This window comes from Callospermophilus lateralis, chromosome 10 (assembly GCF_048772815.1).
Source record: "Callospermophilus lateralis isolate mCalLat2 chromosome 10, mCalLat2.hap1, whole genome shotgun sequence".
Lineage (NCBI taxonomy): Eukaryota > Metazoa > Chordata > Mammalia > Rodentia > Sciuridae > Callospermophilus > Callospermophilus lateralis.
The window spans coordinates 10,025,241-10,051,468 of NC_135314.1; the positions used below are offsets into that span (position 1 = coordinate 10,025,241).

At 38.4% G+C, this 26,228-nt stretch overlaps 2 protein-coding genes across 4 annotated transcripts in view; both read right to left on the reverse strand.

The window, feature by feature from the left end:
* Mrps6 (mitochondrial ribosomal protein S6) overlaps positions 1-24,682 on the reverse strand; it is a 63,236-nt gene extending 38,554 nt beyond the window's left edge. The window contains exon 1 of the mRNA XM_076867424.1: positions 24,594-24,682. Within this exon, the coding sequence (XP_076723539.1) occupies positions 24,594-24,638 (45 nt within the window). The 5' untranslated portion in view covers positions 24,639-24,682. The remainder of the gene's footprint in view (positions 1-24,593) is intronic.
* Slc5a3 (solute carrier family 5 member 3) lies at positions 1,217-25,097 on the reverse strand. Of its 3 annotated transcripts, none has more exons than XM_076867423.1 (2): positions 25,056-25,097; positions 1,217-4,435 (listed from the first exon to the last, which is right to left on the reverse strand). In XM_076867423.1, exon 2 carries the CDS (start codon positions 4,093-4,095, stop codon positions 1,939-1,941), a length of 2,157 nt encoding a protein of 718 aa, XP_076723538.1. In that variant the 5' UTR covers positions 4,096-4,435; positions 25,056-25,097; the 3' UTR covers positions 1,217-1,938. The 3 variants fall into 3 exon arrangements, with proteins under 3 accessions (XP_076723538.1, XP_076723535.1, XP_076723537.1); XM_076867420.1 differs by lacking the exon at positions 25,056-25,097 and adding an exon at positions 24,594-24,672; XM_076867422.1 differs by lacking the exon at positions 25,056-25,097 and adding an exon at positions 23,809-23,965.
* Between the last annotated feature and the right edge of the window lie 1,131 nt (positions 25,098-26,228).

Genomic DNA, 26,228 nt, shown 5'->3' on the forward strand with positions numbered 1-26,228 from the left:
GTCCAGATTTGGAGACCGGATTTCTGTTCTTCTGAAATAGATTTTCTAACCTTGAACATGTCACAGCCTCAACCTCCATACAAGGAAAGGATGGTCCCTATCTATCTGATCCCCAGATAAACCTTAAGAATGAAATTGAAGGAAAAAAAAATTCTACAAGGCACTCTTAAGCGCTTTAGAAATACATGCTATTCATACATGAATTACTTTTTCACCTACAGACTCAGTCCATCAAAAAGCTTCCTGATGATGGGAAGACATTATACCTGATAATTTCTGAAATCAACTTTGGACTAATCAAGTCCATCAAAAACAAATTAGTTTATACGCTAAAAAATTTCAAAGTCATCAGGACTGAGTTTTGATTCAAAATCTATGAAAGTATCTATAAAAGTAATTTTCCTAAAGAATAGAAGCTTAATAAAAATCATGCAATTTAAAAAGTATTAGTTTAAAGAAAGTCAAAGAAAGTAGATACAATTAGTTTTCTTATTTTTCAGGGAGGAAAAAGGACAGTGCTGAGGACACAGAGCTACATCCCCTGCAAAGCTCTTCTCTAACATCATCAGTCCTCTTCCTCACTAAGGAAAAATAGATTTCCACCTGTGGATGATGCAACTGGGTAAACCATGTCAAAATAAGGATCCTATAATTACACAAGTCCTATAATTTCCTCCACAAGTACAGTACTAAACCCAGAAGTTCTTGTTTATGGCATCTCTTAAACATGCTATCCATCCTACAAATAATCTACCAATGGCAAGTGTGCACTCTGAGTTTTCTGGTACTAATGGCCAGTTTGCACTGAAACATTCTTACATGCTCACAACAAGATGTACAGGCTGTGTACAGATGGTAAATCTTTTGAGGAAAAAATACAAAATAAAAAAAAATTATCAAGAATGCAGTATGATCTCAGAATTAAATTTTCCATATCATGATAACCCAGCAACACAAAAAGCAGTGAAAACGTTTGTTCAAGATACTGTACAAACCTTTCAACTCAATCTACTGGGTTTTTAACTAATAAAGAATGTTATCAAATGACAAGGAAAAAAAAGTCAAATTCATTGAAGTATGATTAATCATCTGCTTGACAAAGTTAATCAAACACTGCTTGGAAGCTGGTAATTCTCAAACTATATAAAAACCACCTTAATTTGGTCAATAAAGGTGGGGATCATCAGTAACATTTATTTTACTTCCCCCCATAATCATTCAGTAATACAATTTGAATATGTACCTTTATAAACAAACTTGGTGTTCATTATGTGGTTCATTAAACTTCAGTGAAAAGTAGGAAAAAACAGGTGGGGGAAGAACCGGATCAACCCACACCCCCAACATTCCACATACAGGTGGTACAAAAATACCTACAGAATAACATTCTTCCTCTCTTTTGGCAATCAGAAACCACAGTCACACATAAAAATTAACCTGGCAAACTAACCTGTCTTGAAATACATACCACACATTAGAGTTTCAGAACATAATTGATTATACAATATGTAAAATTCAGTTATTGTATTTTTAAATGGTAGTGCGAATTACGGAGACAGAAAAAACTTAGAAATGAGCAAATCTTCTACTTCAGCATTAAGGTCTACCAAGACCTGGCAGTGCAGACAATATCTTATTCATGATACCTTAACATTTATTATGTGCTAAGATATCTGAGAATAATTGGTCTCTCTTTACTTTGGTATGGAAATTTTTAAACCACATTTTTTAACTTTTCAGTCTGTTTTGCTTCATTTAAAAGTTGAAGATTTACTTTAATCCATGTCTGGGAAAATAAAGTCTTGCAAATAGATGATTTTCTGCTAAGTAAAATTTGGCTAAAACCTACAGCGTAAACAATGCCTGAGAGATGCAACAGTTACATAATTTTTTTCCAAAGACCAGTATTAAGTTAAATGTCTCATCATATCCTTAAGTTCAAATGGAGAAATAAACAAACATGAAAATTCCAAGAGAACACACAGCAAAAAGTCCAATATTTAGTATGACTTTAACTTGTGGAGTCTCTTCTAACATTTGTAAACAGACAGCCTCCTCCTCCATCAAGTCTCTGAGACTCCTCTTGCTGATGCTCTTACTTTTAAAGCCACAAAACCAGTCTATGAACTTCCAGTACCGGCTTCTTTCCTCTGTTTCTTTCTTTCTCTCTTTCTCACCCATGAGAGCCGCTTGCCCATTGGAATAAGTATCTACCGGTGTTTCTGCCTCTGAATGACCCAAGGAAGCCACAGGGTTACCCTCCTCTCTGCAGGTCACCAAAAGATTGACATCTTCAGGCTGAAGGCCCTTAATACTATCTTCAGATTTCCCATTGGGAATGACATGGATGATGGCCTCACTGTTCTCACTGCATCGCAGAATGCTCTTCTCCTGCATTTTGTATGGTTCATCTTTCTGAGAGCAGCTTTCCTTTGTCACCAGGTTCTTCTTAGACCAAAAGGTGGTGGTGCGAATCTGTTCCTTTGTGGGAGGTGGCGTGAGAAGGCTGACAATTACAGTAATGAGTCCTGTGACCCAAAACAATGCCGTGGCCACATACATATAATGGATGTCTTTGATGAAGCCTGGTCTATTATCAGGTTGGTCACACTCCGGGGCACGGTAGGCAAAGGCCAGTATCAAACGGACTGCTCCAAGAACAAAGCCAGCCATTCCACCATAGAAAGCCCCTTGTTCATTGCAGCGCTTCCAGAAAATCGCCAAAAGGAACAGGGCCGCCACTGGGGGGGTCAGGTAATCTGCTACCTCCTGAATGTAAAGGTACATCTGGCCACCTTGCATCTCCACAATGATTGGTACCCATGCTATGCTGATCACCACCATAAAAGCCACAAATATCCTCCCCACAATCATTAGTTCCCGGGAGCTTGCACTCTTGCGGATGAGTTTGTACACATCAAGAGTGAATATAGTACTGGCACTGTTAAATATAGAGTCCAAGTCACTCATTAGAGCTGCAATCATCACAGCCATCATCAACCCCCGAAGGCCCACAGGAACAAGCTTCATCACCAGGCGTGGGTAAGCAATATTGGAGCACCCAGCTCGGCTTCCACACACTTGCATGCAGTGCTCTGGGTTGATGCAAGCTATATCATCAGTAAACAGTATCCTGGAAATCATTCCTGGGACAACTATGATAAACATTGGCAGAAGCTTCAAGAAGCCAGCCATAAGAGTAGAGCCTTTGGCGTGAGCAATGTTTTTGGCTGCTAGGACCCTTTGTACGATGACTTGGTCAGCACACCAGTACCACACTGAGGCTGGGGTCTGCCCAAGGATGAATCCGGGCCATGGAACATCTTCATCTGTTGGATCCCGCAACATTTTTAGGGCTTCTTTCTTAGGGTAGACGTTACAAGAATTTGTGTTTGATAGGTTGTATGTCAATAAGATGGAAGGGATATTAGGTGAGGCCAACATGTACCTTCTCTTAACTTCCTCAAACCCACCAATCTCCATCATGCTAATAATCATAAGTGTGAGTGCCCCCACAATCATGAGCAGAGCCTGCAGAGTGTCTGTGTAGATCACTGCAACAAGGCCTCCGGTGACAGTCAGTAAAGCAGTCATACCAATGAGCAGGATGACAGAAACATAGAGGTTCCAACCCAAAGACTCCTGGATAAAGAGGGCACCCGAATATAGATCCACTGAGAGCTTGGTGAAGATATAGAGAATCAGAGACAGGGCTGCAAAATAGACCTGAATCCTATGGCCACCAAATCGCTTGGACAAGTATTCAGGCATGGTGTATACCCCCGACCGGATGTAAATTGGGATGAAAACCCATCCCAAAAGTTGCAAAAGCAGTAAGGCATTGAATTCCCATGCGCCCACTGCAAATCCACTTGCAGCTCCAGATCCTGCCAGCCCAATGAAGTGCTCACTCCCAATATTGCTCACAAACAGAGAGGCACCAATTGCTACCCAGGTCATAGAGCGCCCCGCCAGGAAGTATCCACTCACGGTGCTTCTATTAGATTTCCACATGGCAAAAAAACCAATGCACATCACCAGGATAAAATACAGGGCCACTATGGCAATGTCTGCTGTCTCCAGAACAGCCCTCATTCTGGTAACTCGTGAATAAAAGCGTCCAAATGACAGAAGTGTCCAACTTTTTATTTACTTATTAGTAACCTCAGCCAAGTCTGTAAACCATACGTGAACTGGACTATACAGAGCAACACAGCAGGTCAAAGTCTTTGTCCTTTGGTTTGCTGTCTTGATGGTGGTGGTTGTGATAAACTTTGAAGGAGACAGTTTAAATTTTCCTCCGCTTCTTAATTGGGATTTGAGAACTTAGCTCGTACTTTTAATCCACACTCCACAAGACCATCAGCATTTACTCAGGTGCTGGAGGAGAAATTCTGAGTTGCAGCTAAGTCTAGTGAAGCCTACTGTACCAACCCTGCAAGGCAGCAAAGACAAAAGACAAAGATTGAATTAGAGGAGGGTCTCACCAAGGGATGAGGAAACTTTCAGTCGAGCAAACACGGCGCAACAAGACATTTTTTTATAAAAAGAAACAAAAACTTTAAAAACACACTTTAGTTCCACAGCAAGGATCGGTCTATACTATCACAACTAATACTAAAAGTGTGAATATTCATCATTTTAACTAAAAACAAAAATTCATCCATCTCGTAACTAAGTGGTCTAACTTCTCCAGCAAGTAACTTTGTATCACATTGTCCTTTCTTGTCTTACTGTAGCAGTCTCAGCTTGGAACAGTAATGGAAATCATAAAGCACCCTAAAGAGAAGGGAGTACTAATTACTATAATAAGGGTACCAAACAGAATCTTCAAATACTGTGAATCTCAAGAATATTTGGGACTAACTTTTTGGCCAGTTAGGGTCCTGAATAGAACAGCAAATGTATTTGCTAGTGAGTATCTATCTCCTCCAGAGAATTTAAACACATAAAACCAAGTACTACTCAGTTTGTGCAAACTGTAAATGTATACAGTTATCATATAATAACCTGGAACTTGAAAACACCTAAAGGGAAACAAGATACTCCACACAGAAAAAAACTGGAAACATACAACTGACAAAACAAGCCTAACATTTTATTCTTTCCTCTAGTGAGAAGTTGTTGGAAAACAAAAAGAACTTTAAAAGAGGTAATTTCCTTCCCTTTCTTTTCTTCAGGCAATATTTCCAAGAGACCTTCTGAGTCATACAAAGGCACAGACTCAAGTTTTAGTTTTGTAGAGCACTCTCAAGCATTTCTTCCTTTTAATGCCTTTTTGTTGAAGGGTATAGAAATCAGGGGGAGGGGGGAGGAGAAAAAGTTTTCTGGAAGACTGAATAACTGGATTATTTATCTTCCAAACCTGAACAAAACACATTTGTTAATCATTAAATAAATCAACTTCAATAAGTCCTTCTGATATCTGTCAGTCCTGGATTTAGATATCCATTCTGTAACCATTCTGCAAAACAGAATTTAAATTCACCTAAATCAAGTTTGAGTTTAGTGGTTTTCCCCTGGTAAAGAGACAAATTCTAATTCTTCAAAGATATTTTAACTTAAAAAAAAAAAATTACCATTCAACCTAACACCTCCATATGTTAACTTCTAAGTGATTTCTCCTCGTTCCTGAAGCAACATCAGGATAAATGTTGTTGCTTTATGATGAATTTAGGCATTTTCTTTTTAAATCCAACAGAAAACTTAAATCCCATAAATGAGGCCATCTCTTTTCCAAACTGTTCAAAACAGACCAGAGCCAGGCACGGTGGCCCATGCCTGTAAATCCCAGATACTCAGGAGGCTGAGGCAGAAGGATTGCAAGTTCTAGGCCAGCAATTTATTTCAAAATAAAAAAAATTAAAAGGGCTGGGGATGCAGCTCAGTAGTAGAGCACTTCTGGGTTCAGCTCCTGCCACCAAAACAAAACCAAACAAAAAAACCCCCAAATACCCACAATATTAAAAAACTTAAAAACACAGTTCCCACCAGCAAGAAGCTAGGCACAATGTCTAAAAAAGACTAATAATACCCCACCAAATTAGGTTATTATGTCTAATTCATAAAGCTGCCAAAATTAAAAAAGTTAATCCCATCTTTATCCCCTTTTTTTTTTTTTAAACACAAAGCAGTATAATAATTATGCTAAGAAAATCGATTAAAAATCCTGCCTCTGTCAGAGTCACTGGATGGCATAAATAGAATTGCCAAAGGTAAATAATAAAGTTGGGATTTGTATCACTTCATACCTGCAGTTCCTGAAATTGTGTCATGTTTTACCACCATCTTCCCCAGCCCCAAAAGCTTTCAAGTTTGTAAACAAATACTTTGAAATCATTTAGGAATTATCACTTAAATAAATCTATGACAAATGTAGTTTATTTAAAAGGGTACATTTTAAATGCTTCAGTGGAAAGGACAGCTACTTTTCATTTACAATGAAAATCATTGTTGGCAGTTATGAAATCCTTTGATGAAGATCTCTCTGTTACCCAAAATCCAAACCATCTCCCTGTCACTTGTTCAACATTTACAGATAAACTTAGTTCAAAGGAGGTCAGAAGACCTTCTTTTGGGTACTATTCTTCTCAGTAGCAGCAGCTGATAGTACCACAAGTTCCCCAATAAGGGAAAGAAACCAATCCAGTGACTTTCAGTGTTTGGATGTGGAACAGAATTGAGTCTGTCAATAGCTGCTGCAACAGCTTATTTGTTCAGAGGCAAAGTGCTCAGGAACAAAGCAAGCACTTCCTTCCTCCATCTCTAGGAAGCAATGCTACTATATCAATAACACTGTTCCTTGCTGTCAAATATGATTTATGCACTAAGCCATATTCAACTCAAAGACTAGTTGAAATTCCCATGCAAGGACTGTCCCCCAACTTCCCTAGATATGTTCTGCCCACAAGGAGGGAAACAAGGAGGGGCCAAAAGTGAGTTCAACTCTTTCTGCTTATGCCTCTTCAACCCTTCAAAAGCTACTGCTGACAGATTTCCTCAATGGACACCACACCAGCTTGTGGCTTTTAGATTTTTCCAGTTCAAACAAAAATACATCCACAGACCAGTACCTGCTGAAGAGTGGGAAAGGAAAAAACAGAACCCAAAACAAGTCAACTTAGTTTTTTGGAAAAATAAAATACTTTGTATTATCAATGCAGCTCAATTTTTTTCATACTCTAGTCATTAAGATTATCAAAGCCTTAAATTTCAATCTTTCAGAAGATAATTTTCACATTCCTTAAACCTGACTCCCATGTAAAACTTAGATTTTACTAAGTTTTTTCTTTTAAAGAAATAAAATTCTTTTCAACAAAAGTTTAATGAACACTTTTCAAAATTCCTTTATTTTTTGGAAAAATACACATGGAAAAACGAAAAGCTTCATGTTCTATTTATTTTTTCCACAGTTCGCAGTTCAGGTAAATCTCCTAAGAAAGAATGTTGGACAACTAATAAAATAAGTATATTTATACAAGCTAAGTGGATTGGTTCCTTGGTACAGCATTTTTTTAAAAGAATTATTTCTACAGTAAGAGTAATATTTGTAGAATGTATAGAGATATGGTCCCCTAGTGATGATGAGCAGATTTAGCCAAACCTCAAACACAAAGGTATTCTGAAAGATTTGTCACCTAAAGAGAAGGCTTCCTTCTCAGAAAAGTAATGTTAACAGTTTTGCACAGAATTAGAATGCAATTGATACTATGTCATGTATTTATAGGAATTGAAGAATTAATTTCAAAGAGAAAAAGTACATATAAATATCTGTTTTGTTTGCTCAACTAGAAAGAGTTTTTTAAGACCTAATTTAAATCAGCTATAAATTCCTTTAGTGAAATGAAAAGATGATTACCAAAAATTTAATTGGCTATGATGATCAATTCTCTCTCCTGCCATCTAGGTGACTACGTTATTTATCTACCAAATCAGCATATTAGTTTAGAACAATCTATAAAATTCAGGATGTATGGTCACTATCAAAAAAGAAAAACCAAAAAGAGAACAGGAAAATGATCCCTGAACTCAGGTTCCACATCATAATAAATTCATTGACACATGTGGGCTAACAAAGAGTTGAATATGGTCAGCCCCAAAGTGACCAAACAACTATCTTTAGCTTTGGGGTCAGTTTATAAGCACTCACTCTGAAACTGAAGAAGTCCAGCCTAGCACTACCAACAGTAGACTTAATGAGCCCTGCTCCTACACTGATCAAATGAAAAATATTCATAATACCAACTAGTAATGTAAGTGTTATAGATTATACAGAGACCTTCAAAAACCTGACTACCTGAATAATAATCGCCTTTGTGCAACCTATCAAAAACAATGAAAATAATAAGAATACTGGAGGTTTGCTTTCACCCCCCAGTCATAGAAACAGCTCTGACTACCTACCACCAGGTTTTGTGATTCTTTAAAGGAGATAAGTGTAGGCTACCAGAGATGTACAGGTAGAATAGACTAGAAAGCAGTCAACTTCAAAAAGCCCGGTTTCAAAGGTCACAACCTACCTACAGGATCTTGAGTAACAATTTATCTCCATAAAGCTCAAGAATCATCTGCCTAGCTCCTAATGGCTTAATACAGAATAACAAAGAAAGCCTGTAATACTGCCCAGGGTTAAAAGGCCAATGGCTCGGTAAATGTCACTTTACTTGCCACAACTGGAATGAACCAGAAGTCATGAAGCTTTCAAATTAAACTGACAACTACATGCCAGGCATATTAGGCTCTCCACAAGTTACTTACATATTAAAAAGCTATATTCTCCCCACAGTATTTTAAATTATCTTCACAATATTTTAAATTTATCTTCACAATAGCTTCTTCTTACATCACTGTGTTTTAATAAAATACCAAAAAAAAAAAAAAAGTTTATTTTTATGGACTTTTCACACGTTTCACTTTTGTCATCCTGAGTCAAAATTCAGCAAAGGAAAATTGCAAGTGAATACTTAATGATGCTTAGTACCAAGCATACACACACACACACACACACACACACACACACACAGGACAATCCTCAATCCTTTCTTTCTTTAAAAATGTGAAGCACCAGGAATGACAAGATTTACCAATGACACTTAAAAGCAAAAACAAGTCTTCATAATACAACTGATATGAACTCCAGCCAATTTAAAATTACAAGTGAAGCTGAAGACAGCACAATAAGTAACTATGTAACAGTGCTTAATCAATGAAGGAGTTTGCCCTTAAATCTGAGAAAATATTTCTATTATACCTACAACTCTTGCTATTCAGGTTTTTAAAGTACATAAGTATAGGAAACCCTAATGGGACCCAAATGTTTTTTTTAACTGCACCAAGGATTTCCAGTTCCTCATGTACCATGATAGCAATACAAAGGGAGCAAGAGAAGTAGCATACTCCCATAAACCTACACCAACCAGGATACCTCTACTTTGATCAGGGTTTCATGTGGTACGAGGGTGTGAAATGGATAATTTCTAACTAAACCATTTCATCAAATAAAATCATGTTCACCTAGAAAAATTTTAAAAAAAAAAGTTTATTTCATTCATGTACTCCGTAAGATATATTCATTTTAACCTGGTATCAATATGAAAGTTGGCTCATTGGATTTTTTTTTTTAAGTGTTTCAAGGAAACAAGATGTTTTGGATATGGGGGGAACAAATACAAATGTTAAACTGTTACTAGTTTTAACTTTTACGTGGATTTTATTAGCTCATACATAAAAAAGCAAACTTCAACAACCTTTTTGTTAGAGAAAAATGAAAATATGAAATAAGAGAGACAGTGTCTGTGACAACAGTGTTATCACATAAATCTCAATGACTAAACATCTGTGTAACTTTAGTGGGAAGAATCCAAAATCCTCAGCATTATCTGCTTACAAAAAAACGATTTGTCAAAGACGATGACTTATAAATGGAGATTAAAAATCAGCAAACCTGGCCTTACTGAACTAAGTCCTGACTAACACCATGTAGGATCTAAATTAAGTTTTGTGTGCGTTACTTTAATCCTCATCACAATCATGATAAGGACAGCTATTATTACCATTTCACAGATGAGAACTGAAACAGGGAAGATTGTGCAGCTTGTTTCTGCCGTTAATCACAATGTAATACTACCTTCAAAGAAATGGACCAAGAGGAAGAATATTACAATTAGTTGATAAAAGATCACTCAACACCATGAATGTTTTTAAAAGGTTGTATTTACAGAGAAAATACCCAAGGAGGCTATATTGCAAATGTTAACAAAGTTAAGACTACAAACATCACTTATGATAAAATCCAGTCACTCCTTCAATCACAACGTACCAAACAAGCCTCTGTGGCTGACTGTTTCCCATTCAGGCAACCCTCTGCACCCCATTCCCAGAAGGCTTGCTCTCCTGTCCCTTAAGGTCTTGTTCAAGTGATATCCCTGGCCATCTCAATTTTTCCTCTCCTGCTCTATTTTCTGTAACACCTTCTAATATATTACTACCCAACTTATTTGTGTTTGTTCTGCCTCCTCCATGCCAGAATCTAAATGATTCTGATCTCTACTGTTCACAGATATATTCTCAGTGTCTATAGATACCATCTTGCACATTTCAGGTGCTCTCAAGGTAGCTTAATGGAATTGAGGGTGTATGAAATGACAAAAGTCAGACTAGGCAAGAAGCCTCTTCTTTGTTCAGATAAAAATCTTTCATGGCCTTCTGAGATTTTTAACAGTAAAAACCTGTAGATAGAACCACCATCTCCACTCTACCTACCCATCACAATGGGACCCATTTCCCCTCATTTTATTAATTTTGGAATGTGTTCCAGCTTTTACTACTATTTTCCCTGTATGTTTCTTATCTGATGGTCAATGGTTGTTTCCACAGTCAAAAGGACAACAGCACTTCCCCTTACCTCACTCCACACAGACCCAAGCTTCCTGCTGATGGCAACTCATGAAGAACTTCTCCAGCTTCAGCTCTCCATTATACTTCAGTTCAGTGTTCCCACAGAACTGAGTTACTTTATTTTTAATATTATTATTATTATTGCAGTAGTAGTAATAGTAGTAATATTTTGGTACTAGTGATTGAACCCAGGACCTCACATGCTAGGCAAACACTCTACCACTAAGCTACACCCTCAGCCTCAAAGAGTTACTTTAAACTAGCATTAACCAATCCCTATATTTACATATACGAGCTCCTGTAATCTTCACGAAAACCAAAAAGGCAGGCATAATTATGCCCAATTTACAGATGAGAAAAATGAAGACACTTTAGAGAAAGAATTACTAAAGTACAAGAAAGTCCTCTCTGGAGTAAAGATAAAGAATGTATCTTTGTTTTTAAGGGAAAAAAAGTCAGAAAAAATTTCAATTAATGATACATTAAAAAAAATGATACAATGAGAATCAACACTTGCAACCTCTATTGCAATAATTAACCTCAGGTAATAATTATAATGGACGCTAAAACACTTAAGGTTGATGGCAAACTTTAAAATGGATGGGTAACTATACTCACCAAAAGTTAATCTTTTTCTACAAGATAGGACTATGTGCCTCAATTTGATGCTATTTCCAAAGACAACTGAAGTACTTGTGCAAAACAAAACACAAAACCGGAATCTAACCAAATTTCTACCTATCAGTTTATGGAAAATTCCTGGAATAGAGCAACACAAAAAACGCCAGAAAAATGATCAACCAAATCCACAGAGAGGAAAGAAAAGTATTACAAAGAGACCATCAAGAAAAAAATGTGACCTGGTTCAGACTCAGACTGAACTATCTGTGGGAGAGATAATTCAGTAAATTTAAATATTGTTACTAGATGTTAAGAAATTATGGTTAGTGTGATAAAGAGCTGTGGTTTGTTTTTAAAAGTCCTTATCTTTTAGATATACACTAAATATTCATATGAAATTATCTACCTGTGTTTGCTTGAAAACACCCCTGCAATAACCCATTCAGAATCACCAGGAGATGGATGTTCAAGTCAGTGAATGATTGTTAGAAGGGGAAAAAAAAAAAAAATCAGTTTCAAATTTGTCACTTCACAAATAGCTAATTACAAGAAATGTTTACAATGGTGGCTATCATCTTAACCTAAGAACTGTTTAACACACAAACTGACATTCCCATGAACATTCCTGTCATGGATATTTAACTGGTATTTAATAATGAGAAAGTAACTGCAGAAAAATTCTAACCAAGGGATTCTGCAGAAATACTGGACCTGGACACTTCAGAGTCCACTTTTTGTATTTTTGGTTTTTTTTTTTAAACTTGTACAGAATAGAGATTTATTTGGCTCATAGTTCTGGGGAGTGGAAATTTCAAGATTGGATGGCCATATCTAAACACGGGCCTCGTGCTATGTCTTTTTTTTTTGGTATTATAAAGCATTTATTTTGTCCTAACTTTTCAGGAAACACTTATGAAGAATAAAACAGTTTAGATACATTTTATTTATAGGGTGAGTTACTTGCTTACAGAAAAATATTTTAAAATATAAAACATTAAAAATGTTCAAAATATTTCTTCTTTTTTCAGAAGTATCAAAGTCTACTGTTACTAAAAGGCTTTAGAACTGCTAAAGGAGAATAAACCACAACTAAATGTATGACCCTTGACTGAATATTAATTTTAAAAAACTAAAAATATTACTAGAATAACAAAATTTCAAAATAAACCTAATATTTTGTACTACTATTCTATCAATGTTATTTGAGTGTAATTGTTATGTCGTGATTGGGGGAGAAAGGCCCTTATTCCCAAGAAAGGCACATCAAGATGACTAACTCAAATAGTGCAGATAAAAAAAAAAAAAAAGTTTAAATAGGTAAATTCTAACAATCAGTGATCTAGGCAAAAAGCATAAAACATAAACGTATTAATGGAACTGTTCTTTAAACAGTGTGGAGATGCAGTAATATTGGTAAAATGTTGACTAACTATTGGAGCTGAGTGATGGGTACAATATGGAGAGTCATTAAATTATTTGCTTTTATGTATGCCTATTTTTCCTTCTATAAAATGGGAAAAACATGTACCTCAAAACAACATCAGCAAGATAGATTACTAAAGTTCTATGGAAAAAAAATTAAGCACTAAATTATTGCTATCTGTGCACTATGGATTCTTTCAGGTAAAGCTACTGGAAGATTTTTTATAAATAGATATAGATAAATGTCAGACGCCCTAACTATCTAACTAAATTGGAACTTTCCACATTCTGTCCCTTTATCCTACACTTTGGTTTCCTTCATGGCATTTGCTGGTATGTCTCTCTTACTAGAAAACACATACCAAAACGCTGGAACTTTTGTCTTATTTACCACTATATTCCCGAAACACAAAGCAGTACTAGCACCTAGTCAACACTGAAAACATTTCCTTTAGTTTAAAGGGACTTCAACCTATACTTTAACAGATGCAGTGTTCAAAGACATGACCACCTTGATACTGCCGTAGAATCCTGACTTGGCCACTTTGAATTGTGTGGCCCTTTCTGCTTTTTTTCATTTGGAAAAAAGAAATCTTGGAATAGAAATCATATTATCTAACCATTAAGATACTCAGAATTCAAACAGAGGGCAAAATATCTATCTATCTTAAATACATATTCACACACATATATAACCCCTGCTTCAATCAATCACTAAGCCTAGGTATTAGGCATTGAGGAAGGGTATAAGAGTGGCACTAACAACTATAAGGTTTACAGAGGTAAAACAGCTGGTCTGAAGAACCTTGTGGTCCACCTTTATGTTTTTTGTTCTCATCCTACTGGTTCCAATTTTATGTTTCTAGAAAAACTGTTCCTAGAACCTACACTGAATAGTTTCTCCTTATTTCCCATGTGACAGGGAGAAAATGTAAACACAAGCATCTTCCTGGTAGACCAGATTCTAACTCTTCCAGAATACCAAGTCATAAACAGATCTTGAAATCAGAAATATCATTTTGGTTGGAAAAAATTAAAAAACCTTCTAATTTTCTCCAAAATTTAGAGAATACAGGATTTTTCATGAAATTTTTTTAAAAAGGTGGCATGGGGGTGGGGATTACAAATAAGATAATTTTAATAGTACTTGGAAGAAAAGGTAGAAAATATGCCTTGAATTGAACCTAGAAAGTTAACATTAAAAATAGGAGCATGGTGTTATAGATTATGAATACAGCTGGAGTTTCCTCTTGTATTTGAGACAAGTAGATGATATAAAAAATGTTTTTCTTGGATATCAGAAGATAGGAGATCTTGAAAATTACAAGTATCTTCCAGGGATTATATCCTAATTAGATGAAATATTTTAAAAGAAAAAATTACATTAGGAGAAAGTTATTTTCTCCATTTTCTCCTACACACAACCTGCATTTACAAAAACATACTTAGTCCACACATAAGAATGCTCTCATGTGAGGCCAGAGTTTGGTTGCTACCAGAGTTTGCTGGCTTCAACTGACTCAGATGAAAATTTGGCTGTCAAAGTTTAAAGGTAACATACTTCATGCAAACACTTTCTCATGACTACCAATAAAACAGAAGGCAACCAGTACACCAATGAAAGAATGACAATCAAAACAACCTATGACTAGGCCATCTAGTTAAGCAATTTAAAAAGAAAACAAAATTGGGACCAGGGTTGTGGCTCAGCGGTAGAGCGCTCGCCTAGCACATGTGAAACCCTGGGTTCGATCCTCAGCACCACATAAAAATAAATAAATAAAAACAAAGGTATAAAAAAAAAAAATCTGAATTAAAAAAAAAAAAAGAAAAGAAAACAACTTAAGTACACCTATCCTACAAAATGTCTGCCAAAGACCCTACCCTCTATTTAGCTTTTCTCTATTAGAAACTCACTTTAAGTGAATCAAAACCGTGTACTGAACAGACACTTTACATTCCTAACTAACACATAAGACTTCTGAATACAAACTGAAAAAAGAACACTAGGGACAGCAATGCTGTAATATTGCAACAGAAACAAGGACTGTACATAGCTCCCATTGGAGCCTTGTTCCAGCCACTGAAACCCAAGTAAGCACAGCACTGCATTTCTGATCATTATGAGAATATTCTCAAACTGGATTACATCCACAGCAATCTGACTGTGAGAGGTGCACTTAGTTTCTTCACTCAACAAAATTAAAGCATTTAATAGCCAGGCTAGGTGTCAAGGAAAACATCTTAAAAGCTAAGACAAAATCAGTAATTCTCTATTCTGAGACAAAAGCCCTGAATTGAACCTAGAAAGTTATAGGGGCATGGTGTTATAGATTATGAATACAGCTGGAGTCAGTGCCTTATTTATGGTCACTGAAGATTCCAGTCCGGAAAGTTTTGTTAAGTTATGCTTTCACTTCCAATTTCATTTTTAAGATCTTATCTACGCCAACCTCTACTGAGGTGCTGCCAAAGGGAGTAAAGGACTCCCTTAACTGGGGCACTGCAATGCCGCATAAAAGTGGCTGAGGCAAAACAATTTAATTGAATCATGTGCCAAAAGATATGTTAAGAACAACATGGATCTGAGAGTTTTAATTTGCAATTGATGTTAAGTGTCTGAAGTGGGAGCCAGGAAGGGAAGAGAACAAAGATTTAGTAGAGATAATAACTTGGTTTCTCTATGGAAACATGATAAAACAAAAAACTTATTATCATCCCCTTAATTTTATATTCTTGATTAGGAAACCATCTAAATTTTTTTGTCCCACAGTAATACTATATTCCAAGATCACAAGTATTAGAAACTATTGTAAATGTCACAGATAAACCCTGAGGATAAAAATGTCATTTTTTAGACAAACCTATCTTTGCCTAGAAGCAGTATTTCAAACCTCTACAAGGTTAATACAAGAAGTACAAATCAAATTGTACTAATGCATGCTTAAAATAAGCAACCACTGAGACATTCAAAGGATTGTGAATATCAATTTCTGACAGTTTATAAAGTCATGTCCCACTTCCAATAATATGCAATACTGAAGCATCTACTTATACTTTAGCCATTTATGCAGACATATGTCCAACAGTTGGAAACTAGAGATTGCTATTACTTATGTTTTGTTGTTTTGTTTTGGTACTGGAGATTGAACCCAGCCCTTTTTTATTTATTTTGAGAGAGGGTTTCACTAAATTGCTTAGGCTTTGCTAAGTTACTGAAGCTGCCCTCAAACTTGTAATCCTCCTGCCTCAGCCTCAGGAGTTGTTGGGATGACAGGCATACAAAGATTGCTATTAGTTTAAAGAACTGAACAAACTTACCCATTTACTGAGCCCTACTTGGGGGAGTGGGGGATACCCAGGATTGAACTCAGGAGCACTCAACCACTGAGCCACATCCCCAGCCCTATTTTATATTTTATTTAGAGACATAGTCTCACTGAGTTGCTTAGTGCATCGCTTTTGCTGAGGCTGGCTTTGAATCTCAAGAGCTGCTGAGATTACAGGCATCGCCACTGCACCCAGCTACTGAGCCCCACTGTAAACCAATGACCAATTAAAAAGGTGAACTTTGTCAATATAAATGCTTAAGAAGTTTAAATGTCATCCTAAAGCCAAGTCAGTCAGAAATTATAAAATGAGAGCTATATGAGACTCAGAAACATTTCATTTGGCCCATGGTTTTTATATAGTTTTGAAATAAATTGCCATCATCTTAAAAAACCACATTCCCTATAAAATCTAGAATTCTAGGAGGAGTAGAAAGATTTAACTCTTTTCTGAGTTAATGAGACCAGTCCCACACATGCAATAACTGACTAGAGTGGAACAGAAAGCACCATCAAATTCGAATATAAACTGAGCAAATGTTTCAGGTTTGATTCAATCTAGGATTATGATAAAATATACTTGCATATAGTAAATTCATATTTTAAGTCTCATCAGTAAAGGAATACTGAAAAACTAGGCAATGAAATTCAGTAACTTACCCAAGATCACAAAGCTACTCTATTGTCATACTGAACACCCACTACCTCCAAGGTCACATTACTTTATCTTCACAGGCTCTCCAAGGTAAGGATTACCCTCACTTAACAGATGAGAAACTAAGGGTCCAAAATGGTTCAGATCCCTAGCAAGCAGGTGCTAGAATCCAAAAACAGGTCTACCTGCTTCTAATGCTCCTGATGCTCTCCCATCATTTCCATTTATTCTACCCCAATACATCCAGTATCTTCATTTGGGATTTCATGTTTTTTTATTCATTTAGAAAACAATATCAGAGCACATACTGAAGCAGAAGTCTTCATACCCAAACAATCTTATCCAATTATACACACACACACACACACACACACACCCACACACCTCACTCATTCCTTAAATATTTTATTTAACGGAACCAACCTTAACATGGGGGCCAAGATCATTGGGAAATGGTATGGAAGGTTTGAAATTCCTTCTGTTTGATCTAAGCCTCATCCATATAAAGGTATAATCTACAGCTTCAGTCTCATTACAGTAAAAGGCTTTAAGAGATCCTTATAAGCAATCTACACAGAATCTTAGACTATTACAACTCTTCCTCCTAAACATTTCAGTCACATCTAATTCTACAACCATTATTTCAGTGACTCACCTTTTATCAAGTCTTTCCAAAGAATCCAACTTGGATTCTTTGCACTCACTTCATCAGTTCACACAATACTCAAATAATTACAAAAATCAAGATTACCTGCCACAAAAGCCTTGGAAATCAACCCAACTTCTGGGAAGCATTCAACTTACCCTGTCCATGGAAAACACATTGACTTGAAAGCAACCTACTGGCACAGCTCAGTATACTGTATCATATCAAAAAACTGTTTTAAAGAAATCAAGTCATAATCTCCTTGAAGCAGCTCAGGGAGCATCTAACATGCACAAAACATAGCAGAAGACAGAAATAAAAACAGAAGTGACCCTTGAGACTGTTATCTAGCAAAGGAGGTAAAATACATTCACCAATTAACTGTTAAAAGTAGAAAATGACCATGTAATGAGACAGAAAAACTATGATCAAAGGAAAGATCATGTTCTATACTACTTTTTAAAAAATATTTATTTTTTAATTGTAATTGAACACCTCTTTTTTTTTTTTTTTAATTTATTTATGTGGTGCTGGGGATCGAACCCAGAGCCTTGCACATTCGAGGCAAGCGCTCTCCCACTGAGCCACAACCCAGCCCCCATGTTCTATACTATTAATGGTGCAAATCCTTGATGTTTAAGGTATCAAGTTAAAATGAGCTTGAGGAGGTTTTTCATAGCGACGATGGAGTGATGTGGAAAGGAAGGCATTCCGGAAAAGAAGTGTGGTATAGACACCAAAGAAAATCAAAGAGAATGTTGTATACACAGGAATCCATAGCAGCTCTGTTTATTTGAATATGGAATAAAGAATGTAAGAAACTCAATTATGAGATTACAAAAATAGGTCAGTCATTTCAAAGGTGGCCATGGACGTCAGACTTCATTTGAAATGTCCGAGAAAAGATGTGTGATGTAATTCAGTAATAGTGTTCACATAATCAACTAGTATGGAGATCAGAAATCCATTACTATACTTTATATTATTTCCTTGTTAAAAACACAGTTTAATTCTTTTAAAATATCTCAAGAACAGTGTGTTTGCACTCTAATATGTGTACTTGCAAGTATTAACTATTCTCCCCTTAGGGGTAGGATTGAAGTGACCAGCTAAGAAACTGCAAAAGAAACATGAACAACTCAACTAAGGCAGAGGAGACTACATGAGATTGTGAATAATAAAAAGTAGATTTGTTCAGTCCCAAATGACAGAAGGCACAGTAGCAATAAATAGAAATAAGTTAAACACCAACAGGCAAGCTTTGGGGAAGGCAACTCACTAAGTTTTGAACCACAATGAGTATAGTATCCTGGAGGCTATGACCAACACAGAGAGGCAATGCCAGAGTTGTCAGCTTGTTATGAATATAACAAATCATCCACATGATGCCAAAGGTATAGTACATAAAAAGAAAGGAAGGGATCAAAGGAGAAATGTCAGAAAACAATATCATAAAAAAGTCAAAGAGAAATGGTGAATCTGGAAATTTGTCTGTACATACTGAATCAGTAGCCAGCACATTTCTCCTGTAAAGGGACAGACAACAAACAAAAGGGACAGAATTATGTTCCAATACAACTTCATTTCCACACGACTATAAAATAATATTCTGTTTTTTGGTTTTTTTCCCCCCAACTATTCAATTGTAAAGTCCTTTTTTTGCTTATAGGCTATAAAAATACAGTTGTCAGAGCAGATCTGGCCTGTGGGCTCATCTGCCAGCCCCTACTCTTAAGTTAGAAGCAGCAACAAGGATAAGACTATGCTTTTCCAAACTTCTAACAAGAGATTTTCTTACAGATAAATTGATAACTTACCACTTCCATTTGACTAAAGTTCTCAAGTTTGATCCCCTAAGCATGAGACAACTATGTGTTAATAGACATGTTAGTTTAAGAATACTGCCTTCTCAGGGGCTAGGGTTGTAGCTCAGTGGCAGAACGCCTGCCTATCATGTGTGAGGCACTGGGTTCGATTCTAAGCACCGCATACAAATAAGCAAAATAGAGGTCCACTGACAAAATATTTTTTTTAAAAAAATGAATACTGCCCCTGTCTTCTTAAAGTAAGTACTGAAAGGAGGTACTCCTTATCTCGAAAAGATAAAAACCTGTGAGAATATTAGAAACAAATTCTAACACAAAGCCAATAATGTAAACTAGCAAAAGATAATTAAATAAATGGCAAACAGATTTTTATACATATGAATAATCATACAATATACCATTCTCCCTCTACCCTTCCTTCCATTGTGATGTTAAGTCAAATTTCTGTATTTGGTATTTCTTTCAGATGAGCTATTCCTATATTATGAACATAGTAATGATACCAGATGAAAAACATTACTTTAGAATTTAGCCCTCATTGTTTTTAAACATTTAAAGTAATTTATATAATCTTTAAAAATAAATAAATAAAACGATTCAATGGCAGCCTGCATAAAAATAGTAGACATAAGTAGACTTTAAAAACCTATAAATATCAGTATTGAATATGCAAGTCATAATTTTTTTTTTTTTTTAATTAGGGCAGAATTGTCAACTTCTGCATTCTTCACACATACAAACCATATCTGGTGAGGAAGGACTCCTTACCCCCAAGCCACTCCTTGAAACTTAGCTGTAGCTCAGGGGCAGAACAGGACTCCTTCTTCAATCACTTGCTGCGGCAATAGGCTGTAACCCAAGAAAACTTTAATACCAGATGAAAGCATAACATTGCCCACCAAGTTCACACCTTTCACTACTGAAAAACTATTTTAACTTGTCTCATTTCAAACAGACAAAGCAATTATTAAAAATACAAGCTAAGCTGCTGCTGAGAGAGGGCCCAAGAGGGAAAAAATGATTATATGACATGTTTCCATATGAATTTAAGTCAAGTCTCCCAAGAACAGCAGAAATTACAGTATTTCCTAGTTAGAGAATGTTGTCAAGCAAGCCAAGCTACAATGATACAGGGTTGGCCAGTCCCACACGAGTTCATTAGCACTCTATATCTTCAAAAAAATCTAGAATGCAAATGGTTTATAGGTATTCCAGAATATCCTAAGTAGGACAACAACTCTAGAACAAATACAAAATTTTATTGAGGTTTTCTAATAAAAAATAAATAATAACAATAAAAAAGACCTAAGTGAAGAAAAAACAAGACAATCTCTTCACAGGACAACTAAAACACCTACTGCTTTCTTCATTTTAGAAACTAGGAATTTAAATTCAGATTGTATCATAAAACTCTACAAACTACTTTTAGTGAGTTATCTTAAAACAATCTTTTCAATCAACTTAAAACTAAATGGGAAGTATTAAACCTAAAAATATTATTTAATGAAAAACCTTAACATCTCCAAAACAGCTACCTACTTCTTTATTCCTATTTGAAACATACAAAAAGATTATATATACAGTATTTTATGGTACTTGCATGCACTAATTTAGCAATTGAGCTAGTTATTAAACTATTCTCATATAAAAATTCCTGAATGATGAGATGATTTCAGGGAAAATATTTTCATAGGGCTTTCACAAGTCTAACTACGCCAACTGTGATCATCTTCTGAGCCAACAGAATAAGACATGATAATTAAAGTGCTCCTAAACTAAGTAATGAAAGAATATTTATGTACTGCAAAGATTTTTCTCCTTAAGATTCCTCTCATTACACCCATCCCAGATGTAAAAAAGTTCTAAAGTTTTCTATAGCTTTTTTGGGCTTCCCCACAGTAAAGTGATTTTATCACTCATGTTTGGGCAATTTACTCTTACCTAACTGAAATTAAACATCAATTTTAAAAATCTAACTAAGTGAAAAAGTACAATAATCTTTTCCCCCAGACTCAACAGAAGTGACTGTGAAATCAGAACTCACCCACCAAATCACATGGCCCCTTCTCTCCTATTCACCTGGAAGTTCACATTTCAAGGAGACAAGGTAGAGGCAGAGAAAGCACTCACCATCTTACAATCCTTTTCTTTTTCAGTTGTTAGAAAAGGTCTTCCTCATATTGAGATGAGACTGCCTGAATCTGCAGCCTTGGTCTTTCCTTTGCAGCTATGTCCTTCCATATTATAGCCTATGAATAACATCTTTTCCAGAAGTGAATAAAACTCTTCTGCTGCTATTTGATGTAGGGGTAACAAGACTTCCAAAAATCATTACTCTAAAGACTCTTCTATAAATATGTTTCTAAACAACTTCTTTTTCAAAGTTGGTCATTACTTTCAAAGCCTGGTGTTACAATAGTACTTCACTGTCTATTTCAGAATTTAACTAACCTTTCATCTACTTTTTCTGCTAAAGTAAAAGCAGGGAGAATATAGAAATTACAACTTTTAATACACACATACAAGCTCAACAGTACCTGCAAATATATTTCTTGGGAAAACTTTTATATAAATGCACAAACTTGGAAATATAACAAAAGCAAAGACTCATTATTATATCCACTCCCAACTGCAAACTGAGAAAAAATGGCATTGCAAATTCTAAGTGACTGATTAACACACAATCATGTAATAAAAAAGTACTTTTTCTATAGACTACACCCTGGTATCTTTCTACAGGAACTCCCACAAGTGCTTTTCCTACAGTAGAGATATTTTAAGAATCTCAACATAGGATCTTTATTTTAAAACTCTAAGCTCAATTTTAAGGAGTGAAGCTAAAAGTCAAATAGAACAAAATAATAGGGGTGGAGAGAGAGACTAACATCCCCAAAGAGAGCAAGCATGCTCTTCAGGCATAGAAAAGAAACAGGAAAACAGCTCTAGGAATCTAAAAGACTGGAAAAAAATAGTCTTCCCTATCTGCTACAAAAGTTGTTTAACATATTTCCTCAATTCTGAAACACATAAATGGATTATATGGAGGATGAAAAGGAAAATACCATCATATTAAAGGACCACACTGTTAAGTGTACTTCCCAGAATCTGAAAACATGAAAAGATATGACAACTGAGAATTAAGGATCTGCAATAGCCTTTCTGCAACAGAAGCACAAACTGCCTCAGATTGGAGGTGAGTTTTCCCCAGAGCCTGCTAAAGGTGTGCAAGCTCACAGTGGATTTTACATTAAAGAAGCCTACTGTTATTTTCCCCCAAGACGTCACCCTATGGTTAGAATCTAATTTTGCTAAAATTGAAAACAAGCAAAACCTTTTAAGTTTTTATTTTACCCATTTACAACTAACTTGAAGATAATTTTTTTAATAAAAAAGTGACAAACTTTTGTTACTGTTTAATCTTAGTTTATTTAGGTCAAAGATTCCCTGGACACAACTTCAACATAGTTACAACATTTTATCTACTGTCATTAATGCCTCCTCCTATAGGGCATTCTGAATTATCTACTTTCTAAGTGTTTTTGTCCCCTGCCTTCAAATATTTCAAGGCAGGCATTTAATCATTGTTTCAACCAAATTACACCAGGTTTGGCTTATCTAACTGGAATAAAAACTATGCTCCACACCTGGAAATTGTGAATACTGGGTGTTAAAAGAAAAGAGCAAAAAAGAAAACAAGCAGCATGGTAAAGGAAATACATTTAACCAACATACTTGAAGTCATGTTAACCAAAGAACAACACAGAATCTTCATTTTAATAAGATTAAATGAAATAAGCAAATACACCCTAACCTGCTACCTCCCAAAAACAAGAAAAGTAATGAAGGAATTTCAGCAACCACATTTCCCAGGTGCAGTAACACTGCCTAAAAAGCACAGTTATAGGGAGGGCTCAAGCAGTTTCCACTTAAGTAAATATATTCTTTTTAATAATTTGGTCTTTTTCTTTTTTCATTGTTCCTCTTAAAGCTCTATATTCTGGTAATGAGCCAAGGCAGAGGAATATCAAGACGCTTAACAATACAATCTTAACTTCTCCGAAGTGCAGGGAGACCAAGCCTGGGGATACAATGGCACGCCTGAACAGACTCTCATGACCTGATCAAGCGGCCCTGGTGTCCTTTCCCTGACGACCAAGCATACCTCGTTAACAACCTCTCCATGCTCCGTGATCATTAATTTTTCAATACAGCCTAGACGATGATCCCAGGTTCAGTTAAACTCGGTAAGTTACCCTTCGAAAATGACCCAAAGCTCGATCCAAACATAAAATGTGTCCACATCCCTGTCGCTGTAGAAAGATGTTTCCAAAATTCAGACGAAGTACCAACGCTTCTTGTTTTTTATTATACCTGGTGGGGAGAGGGGAGTGCATACACCACACACTACGTTACCAAATTCTCGGAAGAATGGGGATTTCAGCGACGACTGGAGTGCCTGACCCAGAACGGAGGACGAAGAGCTGCCTCCGCCGCCGGCCCCTGTCCTCGGCCACGCCATCACCTGAAGTGAACGGGCTGCTGGTTCGCTTATCCCTCCAAACCTGAAAGCCCCCCCTCAAGATCAATCAAAAACGGGGGAGTGGGGGGAGAAAAGTGTCTTCGGAAGGCGCAAGCAAGGCCACAACTTGGATGAATGAAACTGGGCTAAGGGCACCCGCAGCAGGACTGTCGCTGAAGTCAGAAAAAGAGAAGTCAAAAGATTTTTTAGCGTGAGAGCGGTTACAAGCGAGTGGTGTAGATAACTGAACAAACACGCTTTGGAACAACGTTTTATTGAGCGCGGACGTTGCAGGCGGCGGCGGCCGGCAGGCGGGACGGGGTGGGCGCGGGACCGGCGACAAGCAGCTTCATGACGGGCGCTCGCGCGTGTCCTCCCGCGGACCTTCCAATGGACTCCGCGCGCCGGGCGAGGGGGCGCCCGCCCCGAGCCGGCCGGCCGGCCGAGTGCGAAGCAGACCCTTCCGCGGCCGCGCACAAGCGCAGGCACACCCCCGCCTCCCGCGTGCACGCGGCCGGGCCGAGCGGGCCTGCGCGCGCCCCCTCCGCCTCCCTCCCCGGCCTCCCCGGGGCCGCGCTGGGAGGCCGGCAGTCCCGCTACCCCGGCACGCGGGGGGCGGCGGCCTAGCGGCGGCGGGGTCCCCGCACGGGAACACGGGCTCTGAGGGAAGGTCACTCACCCGCTGCATGGCTTTCAGGATCAAAGCCAGCTCGTAGCGGGGCATGCCCGAACACTAGGTGCGCGGCTCCGAACCGAGCCGGGTCCCGGGACGCGGAGGGGCGGGGACCTGAAGGGGAACCTGGCAGGGAAGTACTGGTGGTTGGGCCGAACGGCTCCCGGGCGGCGAAAGCACGCTCCGGCCGCGCGAGCCCGGGCTTAAAGGCGCTGGCAGCTGCGCAGACGGCGCGCCACGCCCCCTCGGCGCGCCACGCCCCCGCGCGGCCGGCACCCCGCCCCTCCCGCCCGCCCGCCGCCCCCACAGCCCCTCTTTGCGCGGCGCCCACGGGCCGGGGCCCCCGGGCCTCACGGCTGCTGTGCGGGCACGGCCCCTTGGGCGCTGTCCAGAGCGGTTCGCGGAAGCGGCAAACCTCCTCGCCGCCTCCCCCTGCGTGGCCCCGCCTCCGCAGGCCGCTCCTTCTACCTACGGCTCTCGAATGGGCTGGAACTTTCCATGCCTTCCGTCTCATCCTGGGCGGCGGGCGAGCGTGTGCTCGCTGTGCGCGTGCGCTGCGGTGCGGCCTCGTCCTTGCGCGCGCCTCTCGCCCCGACTCCCCGGCGCGAGGGACCTTCCCTGCGGAAGGCGGTGTCCAAGCCGGACCCGGGCTGCCCCAGCGCACGGCGGCGCGCCGGGCTGCCGGAAGCGTTCTTGCTCGGGTGCGCGGGCCTGCCACTTGTTCTCCGCCCTTAGCCCGCTGCCCTGGCGCGCCTACCTAAGGCCCCCTCCCCGACGAGGGGGCGCAGGTCACGGGCTGCGGTGCGCGGCTTCGGGTCCAGCTCCATCTCTTGGCGGCTGCATGACCTTGTGCAGGCTCCTTTTTGCGGAAAGTGGGATGTGATGCCTCTGAGTGAATTGATGCACTTAATCGGCAAAAGGGTACCTGAAGCAGACAGAGCGAGGGGCGACCCGGGTATTTGTTATGTGTGCCTGCCTGATGCAAGAGTTGTTGCCAAGGCAAGGCTAATACTTTGTCTTTATCCAATATTCCTCGAATGTTTGCTTAGTTTCATTTAAAGGATAGGCCGAGGTTAGCCACCGTCAGGGATGGTGAGCTTGTCCTGGAAGAGAAGATTGGGGGATGGAGGGGTCACAGCCTGTGCTCTCACCTCCAGGAACACGTTCACACAGGGCTCACTTCCCCCTCCAACCACTGGTGGGAAATGCCATTTTATCAGACTCCACTACTTAGAGATGGAGTCCCTTGTAAAGTCTGCCCCCTTGCCGGTCCCGTTTAAAGGGTTTGTAAGGGAAATATTTGTCAACACTAAAGTGCTTAAACGATAATTGGCAGACATTTATTGAGAATCCACTCTTATCAGGCACCATGCTAAGGCTGTTACATGTGTCTCGTAAAATTCTCACAACAGCCATATGAAGCAAGAACTATTAACCTCATTTTAGGTGTTTGGAAATACAGGCATGCAGAGATAATGTAACCAGTCCAAGGTCATACACATAACAGTAGAAACAAAATTTGGATCTAGACTAACTAAAGGCTGCACCCATACTTTTGGGTACCACACTACATTTCCCTACACAAATGGATGAGCTGGGGTTATTCAGCGAATTAATTCCATGAGCACTTTTGTCACCTTA

Excerpts from the sequence above, each read along its gene's own strand:
- Slc5a3 (XM_076867423.1), bottom strand. The coding sequence starts at position 4,095 with ATGAGGGCTGTTCTGGAGACAGCAGACATTGCCATAGTGGCCCTGTAT.